This window comes from Aspergillus saccharolyticus (assembly GCF_003184585.1).
Source record: "Aspergillus saccharolyticus JOP 1030-1 unplaced genomic scaffold BP01scaffold_21, whole genome shotgun sequence".
Lineage (NCBI taxonomy): Eukaryota > Fungi > Ascomycota > Eurotiomycetes > Eurotiales > Aspergillaceae > Aspergillus > Aspergillus saccharolyticus.
The window spans coordinates 228443-236933 of NW_020290631.1; the positions used below are offsets into that span (position 1 = coordinate 228443).

The 8491-nt window shown below is 51.7% G+C and overlaps 3 protein-coding genes across 3 annotated transcripts; 2 read left to right on the forward strand and 1 right to left on the reverse strand.

Moving 5' to 3' along the window:
- The first annotated feature begins 150 nt into the window (after window positions 1-150).
- On the forward strand, window positions 151-2663 carry BP01DRAFT_357873 (EXO70 family protein). The gene is made up of 3 exons (XM_025575298.1): window positions 151-742; window positions 803-1020; window positions 1082-2663. Exons 1-3 carry the CDS (start codon window positions 459-461, stop codon window positions 2458-2460), a joined length of 1881 nt encoding a protein of 626 aa, XP_025430238.1. The 5' UTR covers window positions 151-458; the 3' UTR covers window positions 2461-2663.
- Window positions 2664-2914: 251 nt separating this feature from the next.
- Window positions 2915-5196, forward strand: ade13 (adenylosuccinase ADE13; the record flags this gene model as incomplete). The annotated part of the gene is made up of 9 exons (XM_025578172.1): window positions 2915-2966; window positions 3045-3131; window positions 3218-3945; window positions 4008-4124; window positions 4181-4253; window positions 4310-4388; window positions 4450-4456; window positions 4543-4600; window positions 4673-5196. 9 exons carry the CDS (start codon window positions 2915-2917, stop codon window positions 4921-4923), a joined length of 1452 nt encoding a protein of 483 aa, XP_025430239.1. The 3' UTR covers window positions 4924-5196.
- A 1087-nt stretch (window positions 5197-6283) lies between these two features.
- Window positions 6284-7861, reverse strand: BP01DRAFT_383748 (uncharacterized protein; the record flags this gene model as incomplete). Its single annotated transcript, XM_025577441.1, has 5 exons — window positions 6284-6310; window positions 6370-6794; window positions 6869-7149; window positions 7279-7464; window positions 7560-7861. 5 exons carry the CDS (start codon window positions 7859-7861, stop codon window positions 6284-6286), a joined length of 1221 nt encoding a protein of 406 aa, XP_025430240.1.
- Between the last annotated feature and the right edge of the window lie 630 nt (window positions 7862-8491).

Here is an 8491-nt window from a genome sequence, read left to right on the forward strand (position 1 = left end):
GTGATCTTGTTCAGCTCCGGTATGCAGGACGGGCCGAGATTTCCACTTCGAGGCTAGCGCACATTGCGGACCCATCGCAGCAGCAAATGATAAGTTAGTAAGTAATAGCAGCAGGAAGTTTACCAGTTGGCAATTGCTCCCGCCCACCCAGTGTCCGGGGCAGATAAGTTAAGTTAGTTGGTTAGTGGAAGGGGCAACTTCCGATTAATCAATCAACTTCACAGTTCATCAATCCAACTGTCATGCTTGTTTCATGAGGCCAGGTGCCTCGCTGGCTAGCTCTGAATCTTCTGACGTGCGCCTAATCGTATTCCCCTTATCTTGTTGTTATCCTCCCCCTACCGTGTTGAATGAGCGAGGAATGACGTCTCTCTGTTATTGTCCAGTCCAGTTCATTTACGCATCCCTGATTGTCTGATGCTCTGTGGATCCGGCCGATCGAGTCCTCCTCTCTCACCATGGTTGCTCCTAGGAACGCCGCATACGCTGAGGAGAGTGCAGAGGTTGAGGTGCTTTACGCCAACCTCGAGAAGCTGAAGCTTCTCACGAAAAAAATTCAGGGCTCTTTAGTGCGCCTGGAGACGGGCGGAAATGTGGTCAAGCATGCCATCGGTCCTATCTACAGCAATACCCAATCCCTGCAGATCACCAATAGCAATATCGAGAAAGTCAATGAAGCCATCGAGCGCCTGCGCCAACCTCTCAGTGCCAAAGGTCAAGAAGAAGGCATTATTCGTTCTGAGTATGCACCCCCTCGCGGACCCCGCTGCCGCCTGCTGCCATCTTGCTGACCCCATACAAGTCCTCAGAGTGTCGGAGTCTCGCAGTATCTTTCGGCTGTAAGACGTGTGGAAAAGGCGCTAGAAGATTTGAACTCGACAAATCTGAGGTCCAACCAGAAAGCGATCACGGACTTCAACTCGTTACTAAGTATCGGTAATTCGCAACTTCAGGACTTGCTCCGCAGCAGGCTGGGCGAGAATGTCGGTGCTATTGAACCATTGCACTACTTAACAAAAGGTGAGCAATCATCCGATAAACTCGATGGATCAATCTGACATATCCTATTCTTTACGCGCAGAGCTCCCATTTCCTTCGCTGCCCGACGACGTCATTACTGAATTAGGACCCGTATGCGCCACCATTGCCTCTGCAGCAAGCTATGGACCCCAGCGAGACGGCGGAAACCCCGCGCTGAAGATCTATTCCGATATTCGCGGACCATATATAACGGCAAGCTTGCAGAACCTCGCCATAGCCTCTTTGAACACAGTCAAGCGCAGAGCTGCAGATGGTCCTTATCGACAAGGTACCAATGGTATCGGAATTTATTCAAACGCATTGGAGAGCTTCATATACACGGAACATGACATGATCGTGAGAATATTTACCGGAGGAGAACGCGGTCTGGCTTTGCAGGCGACATGTCGCTCGGCCTTAACTGAGTACTCACAAACACTTCGTGAGCTCAATCACTACATCCGAGCCAACTTGATGACGGACTGTTTCTTGGCTTTCGAAATTATCGAAATTGTCACTGCAATGTCGTATCGTGTCGACTCGAAGACAGGCGAGCTGAAGAGCTTGTTCATCGAAGCTCTCAGGCCAGTCCGTGAAACGGCCAAGTCATCCCTCTCGGAGCTCCTCGAAGAAACGAAGCGCAAGGCTGGAAGCATTTCTATGCTTCCTCCAGACGGTGGATCCGTACCTCTCGTGAATGAGGTGATGAGTTCATTAACTACATTGACTGGCTACTCCGGACCGCTTGCCTCGATTCTAACTTCTTTGGGTGACGGAAACTGGCATTCAACGGCAAACGCGGCGACTACCCCCTTGGATGTTAGTCCAGATAGTTCGACGCTCTTGTCGCATTTCATTCTTGACATGATCGAAGCCCTGATGATTGCGCTTGAGGCACGAGGTCGAGCGCTGCACCGCTCCAAGGCCGTACAGGGAGTGTTCTTGTCAAATGTCTTTTGCACCGTGGACCGCTCTATCAGGTCCAGCCCAGAGCTAGCAAGATATCTCGGTTCTGGAGACAGCATTGCACGGATCGACTCCTTCCGCAAACGGGCCACTTCAACATACCTCGATGCTTGGAAGGAAACTTCTCACTTTCTTCTCGACGTGCAGTACACTTCCCGTGGTTCCGGTAGACCAGCGTCTGGAGGTGCCGTTGACTCCAGCGCAATCGTCAAATCCCTGTCGTCCAAAGATAAGGATGCGATTAAAGACAAATTTAAGGCGTTCAACGCTAGCTTTGATGACCTGGTCGCTCGTCACAAGGCTCTTTACATGGAGCGTGAGGTGCGCGGCGTTCTGGCTCGGGAAGTGCAGGCAGTCCTAGAGCCTCTCTACGCGCGATTCTGGGACCGGTACCATGAGATAGATAAGGGGAGAGGCAAGTATGTCAAATACGACAAAGGAAGCTTGTCTGCGCAATTGGCAGCGCTGGCATGAATGCGGACAAAACCCGCATCGGTCACTGTGGGGTATGCCGTGCCGAATGCAGGAGACTGACAACATTGATGATCACGTCTGATCTGTCTGAGTGAGAAGGAGGGCGATTTGGCTGATATACACTTCTTCATAATGTCTTATTTTTAGATAGATTATCTCATGATCTGATGTCCTGAGATACTACCATTGTCAGTAACTAGCAGTTCATCGAAGTGTACATTGTAGACCAAAAGAATAAAAGGGGTCGTGCGTTTTCCCCCGCGCTGGGCTCGTCATGTGATGATTAGCCCCTCCTGATGATAACGTGACTGATAAGCGGAGACCCCGCTAAGAGTCATTCTGCCCGCTGTAAATTTTCCTGGCTTCACGCACACTTCTCTAGTCCCTTAAACCCTTTCACTTCTTCTCCACCTTTCAATTCCTGTGGAAACCATTTCGGTCCACTTCTGACAGGATGTCTTCCAGCAATGATGTCTACCAGACCCCTCTCAACTCGCGTTATGCGAGTAAGTCCCTCCCAACACCTCCTTGACGATACCCGCCAGCCGGAGCGATATCGGACTAATTGTTGTTTGGGTGTTCAGGCAATGAGATGAAGTACCTCTTCTCTCCCCGGAACCGCTTCTCTACCTGGAGACAGCTGTGGCTGTGGCTTGCCGAGTCGGAAAAAGGTGATTATCCTTTGCTGCTGTGCACAGCTCTCTCTCCATACCGCAGTCTGCGAGCTGCCGACTAATCGGAAGGCCCCTTCTCCCAGAACTCGGTTTGGCCATCTCGGATGAGGCCATTGAGCAGATGAAGGCTCACCTGGTCATTCAGGACGATGAATTCCAGGTTGCCGCGGAGGAGGAGAAGCGTCGGAGACACGACGTCATGGCCCACGTCCATGCCTATGGCCAGGTCGCTCCCGCTGCCGCTGGTATCATCCACTGGGGTGCTACTTCGTGCTACTGCACGGATAATGCTGACCTGATCTTCCTCCGCGACGGTCTCGATATCCTGATCCCCAAGCTTGCCGTCGTCATCGACAAGCTGTCTGCTTTCGCCAAGCAGTACAAGGATCTGCCCTGCCTGGGTTTCACCCACGGTCAGCCTGCTCAGCTCGTCACCGTTGGCAAGAGAGCTTGCTTGTGGATCCAGGACCTGCTCATGGACCTGCGCAACCTCGAGAGAGCCCGCGATGACTTGCGCTTCCGTGGTGTGAAGGGTACCACCGGTACTCAGGCCTCTTTCCTCCAGATCTTCAACGGAGACCACGACAAGGTCGAGCAGCTGGATGAGCTGGTCACCAAGAAGGCCGGGTTCGACTCTGCTTTCATCATCTCCAGTCAGACTTACTCCCGCAAGATCGACGTCGATGTGGGCAATGCCTTGGGCTCTTTCGGTGCCACTTGCGAGCGCATTGGTATCGATATCCGCCACTTGGCCATGCTCAAGGAGGTCGAAGAGCCCTTTGAGAAGGATCAGATTGGCAGCAGCGCGATGGTGAGCTACAGCATTCAATGTCGAGCTACTGAACAATGGCTAACCAGCTTGTCCTTTCACAGGCCTACAAGCGTAACCCCATGCGTTCTGAGCGCCTGTGCTCTCTCGGAAGACACCTTCAAAACCTCCCCAAGGACGGTTTGGACACCTACTCCGCCCAGTGGTTCGAGCGCTCGCTAGTAAGTTACAGTCCTTATTTCTACAACACGAAACCTCTCTAACAGCCAATGAACAGGACGATAGCGCCATCCGCCGTATCAGCATTCCCGAGCTCTACCTCTCCGCTGACGCCTGTCTCATCCTCCTGAGTAAGTTACAGGTTCCAGCCCCGACGACGTCAAGATGCTGACCAACAATCTTACAGACAACGTCACCTCCGGCTTCGTCGTCTACCCCGAGGTCATCAAGCGTCGTGTCAACGATGAGCTTCCTTTCATGGCCACGTAAGTCTTGTATTTTCTTACTCCCACAGTTGGAAAACCCCAGCTAACAAACCATCAACAGTGAGAACGTAAGACTCGCCCGACAAAACCAATTACCCTCACCCCAACACACTCCTCTCTTATCACAACAACAATAATACTAACAACACTTCAGATCATCATGGCCTGCGTCAAGAAGGGTCTTTCCCGCCAGGACGCCCACGAGGAAATCCGTACGTAACCTCTTTTTTACCCCATTTACACCTCCCCCTGCCCCTTCTCAATCTAACCCAATGGCCCCGCAGGCGTCCTTTCTCACCAAGCCGCCGACAACGTCAAGAAGCACGGCAAGGACAACGACCTCCTCGACCGCGTCCGCCGCACCGCCTTCTTCGCTCCCATCCTGGACGAGCTAGACCAGCTCCTCGACCCCAGCACCTTTGTCGGTCGTGCCCCGCAGCAGGTGGAGAAGTTCACCTCCACCGAGGTCAAGAAGGCCCTGCAGCCTTATGAGGCGCAGCTCGCTAAGGCGGAGACTGCTGCTTTGTATGTATAGATTGTTGACCGTATGGTTGTGAGTTGTTTACGGGGGTCGTCTCTGTGACGTGTAGACAAGGCAGCAAGAAAAGTTTCTTCTGGTTCTGGTAGCTTGTGCAGGATTTGCCGTCTTGATCTTAAAAAGAAAAACAAAGAAGAGGGAAGAAAGAAAGGCAGGGTCCGGATGTAGGGGTGGGTGTTCTAGCATGGATCAGAACTATGGAAGGATTGGAGGTCACGTTTCTGAAACGGGTTATGTATATACGTTTCAACCTTAATCATGATATGGAAGGAGTATTATCCGTTTGATTGTCGAGATGAGATATTGAGTTGAAAGAGCAGATTAGACTTTGTAATCTGTAGGAGCAGCGGGCCTTCCAGCAAAGAATTGAGATAGACACTAATTACACATTATATAATCCAAGAGTTGAGTAGATATGACCCCCCTGGACAAACCTTGAAAATAAGGCAAGCAGACGTTTAAACAAATAGAACGAGGAAGGGAAAAAAAAAAAGAAAAAAAAGAAAAAGTGAAGAAAAATAACAACTCGGAGAGAGAGAGGGAGAGAGCCCTTGTGAAACCTTCCCAGTGAGGAAAGAAAACCAACAAGCCCAGCCTGAGCCCAGTCTGGCACCCCCGAGACCCGGACCTGGACACGGGACCCGTGACCCGTGGACCTGACGCCAGGACGGGGCCTCGGGTGAACCGTGGACGGCACTGCAGTTGCCAGTAGATCAGTTTGAAAGTCGTAATGTCATAGTCTATCTATAAAATTCTTATCCGCCCACAAAGAAATTGCGCAACACGAAAATAAAACTGAACAGATGAAACAGATGAAACTAAACGAAACTGAACACAACAGAATAGACAGACAGTAAGCCGAACGCAAGGGTGGAGTATCAGCACAAAGGACTTTTTACCCCGAAGAATCATCCTACAAATGGGAAAGAGCAGGGAAATGGAGTCGAGATGTTTGCGAGTATGAACTTATGGAGAGGGTTTGAAAGAAGTGATCAGAGAACAGGGCAACTGGAGCGATGCCCTAGGATATGTCCGTGCTGGGGTGGAGCTACTGCTGGAATAAAAGCTCACGTTAGCAAAACGGCAGTGTCTGGTTAGGGTGTCAGGGAATGTAATAGGCCATGTGGTGAGGCGGGGATGACATGCATAATGGCATAAGTGGGTTAACATGCAGGGCAATCACGAACATGTAACATGAGGACTGTAAGAGAAACGCACCATGCCGTGGTCTTATATCATATGTATTTCCTTGCGTTCACTCAAGGTCATCCTCATCAGACCTTTTCACCAGATTGTGTCTCTCCCGCAGTCGAAAGTCGAATCAGTGCCACGGTTGGTGGATCCAGCAAATACTTGTTCAGAGAGTCGATAGCCAGTTGACAATCTTGTATCATTAGTTCCCAAGATTGTTCCAACCAAAAGTAGGAGCAGGGCGTGGCATACCATCATTGCTTGCACTAGTGCAACTTGCTCGCCATAGTGTTTTCCGTCCCAACTATCGGCCTGCAAGGTCGCATTATACACCCCTAAAGCATCCATGCCGCGAGCACGAGCTTCCTTGATAGTTTCTTGCGAGTATTGCCAGCTGGATGCGTAGATGTTGTCCCTGGCGTCCTTCCGGAGACCAGGAGCGGTGGGACCCACCCAGAGGAAAGGTGTGCTGTGTTTGGTTGCTTTGGCCATGGACATCCATTCGTCCATGCTCTTCTGGGCTGCTGGTAGAGAGTATGACGTTGCAAGCGAGAGACTCAGGATAACAGGGACAGGCTTGCTTCGGTCAGTCGCTCTTCCGGTCAGGCGGCGGAAGTGGTCGTGGGTGCTCTTGGAAGCCGTGGACCCATCAGCGGGGAGGAAAGCATGAGATACACCTAGAATTAATCCGATGTCAACATCTGAGCCCTAAATAGAGCCTGGAGCATCGCAAAACCAAGAGATTACTCACGGGAGGGGCACGAGTATGGAGTTCGCATGGCAGGGCCGCCGTTTTGTGCGTACACCTCCTCACTCGAGGTGATGCGCAGCGGTAGACAAGCAGCTTGAGTGAATTGAGACTCGCATCTACATTGCTGCCTCAAGTCCTTATCCATGTCCCAATCTTTCAGAGAGCCGGTCGCTAGGTTTTCTCGCAGAAGGATGTTGAACCCCGCATAGGCGTCGGCCAAGGCATCATCCCCCACAAATATAACTCCATCAAACCTGTGCAAGATCTCACACACCTCAAGGCTAGAGTACCAGTGATAGGCACAATCTAGATGATGTGAGTCAGCTAGAGGGTCCCGAAGGATAGGTTGCTGTCTGAAAGGATTTCCCGGACGGTTCCGCCTGACGGCGGGGTCACTGTAATCGGTTCACTTGCCTTGGGAGGTGTATGCAGCATCGAAACCATGACGACCCCCGTTGCTCATGGCACTGAGCAGTGCATCACGGGTGGAACAGTACAGGGGATGGGATGCACGGCCATCCCCGGTGGACGGGGTATTGTAGAGTGACTGCGAAGAGATGCCGCATTCTCGTCGACCCACATAATGCGCCAGTAAACTAAAGTATGTATCAGGACGGGCTGAATAAGTAACTCTGGCCATCAACTGACTCGCGGGAAGCCAGGGAAAAGGGACGGCAGGGCCCGAACTTACTCGGTCTGAGACTCGGGGTGGATGGGGCCCTTCGGCGAAGGAGTGAAAGGCAAATAGAAGATGTCTCGGATGAGCCAGACAATATAAAAGACACCCAACACCCATAGACATGCCATCAATTTGTATGTGGAGGATCGCCAGGTGACTCTACGAATCAACCTTCGTCCGTTGGGTCCCTCGATCGGACCCCGTCGTGGTGGAGCATTGTTCTGCTGCGTACCAGAGAACGGATAGGCAAACGCCTCATTCATCGCGGATGATAAGCCCATTGGTTCGCTATGAGAAGCACGTCGACGAGACATATTGGGGAAGGGGGAAACAGGATTTTCTTTACATGCACTTGCAGCTGGGGGGGAGGGATGGTAGTACAAGGAGAGGAGGGTTTAGGGAAGATGCATCTGCTGGGAAGGACAATGACTTTCTGGGGGAGGGGGGGTTTCCGTTTGCTTTAGGGTAACGAAAGACTGCGTGGCAGAACAGGAGACCGAGCAGACCATGAAGGCCCGCAACTTGAGGAGATGAGCCCCGCCAAACAGCCCGAGGGGTATCCGGAAGGAGGGGTGAGGTTTGATAGTCAAAGTACTGGAGACGAATCCAGGCGCGGCACAGAATGACGGCGATGCTGATGAGACCTGAGACCAAGGAGGGGCACAAAACGGTCAGGACGTCAGGCGCCTGTCTTTTCTTCGTCCTCCTTTTTGTGGCTTTTGATTCTGTGAATCCTCCGACTTTGTGACAGTCCCTCTTTTCCTTCTCACTCGATGTCCGTTCCCTTCTCCTCAGTTCTTGTCTCGCTCTGATGCGTTAGGCTTGTCTCTCTCTTTCTCGCTCTCTCTCTCTGTCTCTTTCTCTCTTTCTCTCTGTCAAAGGGCTGGCTGATAGACAGTCGTCGCACTCAATTGCCCCACGTGCAATTTCTTGTCCTCTATTTC

Excerpts from the sequence above, each read along its gene's own strand:
- BP01DRAFT_357873 (XM_025575298.1), top strand. The coding sequence starts at position 459 with ATGGTTGCTCCTAGGAACGCCGCATACGCTGAGGAGAGTGCAGAGGTT. Across the intron at positions 743-802 it reads GAAGGCATTATTCGTTCTGA|TCCTCAGAGTGTCGGAGTCT; the intron begins GTATGCACCCCC and ends ACCCCATACAAG. Across the intron at positions 1,021-1,081 it reads ATTGCACTACTTAACAAAAG|AGCTCCCATTTCCTTCGCTG; the intron begins GTGAGCAATCAT and ends CTTTACGCGCAG.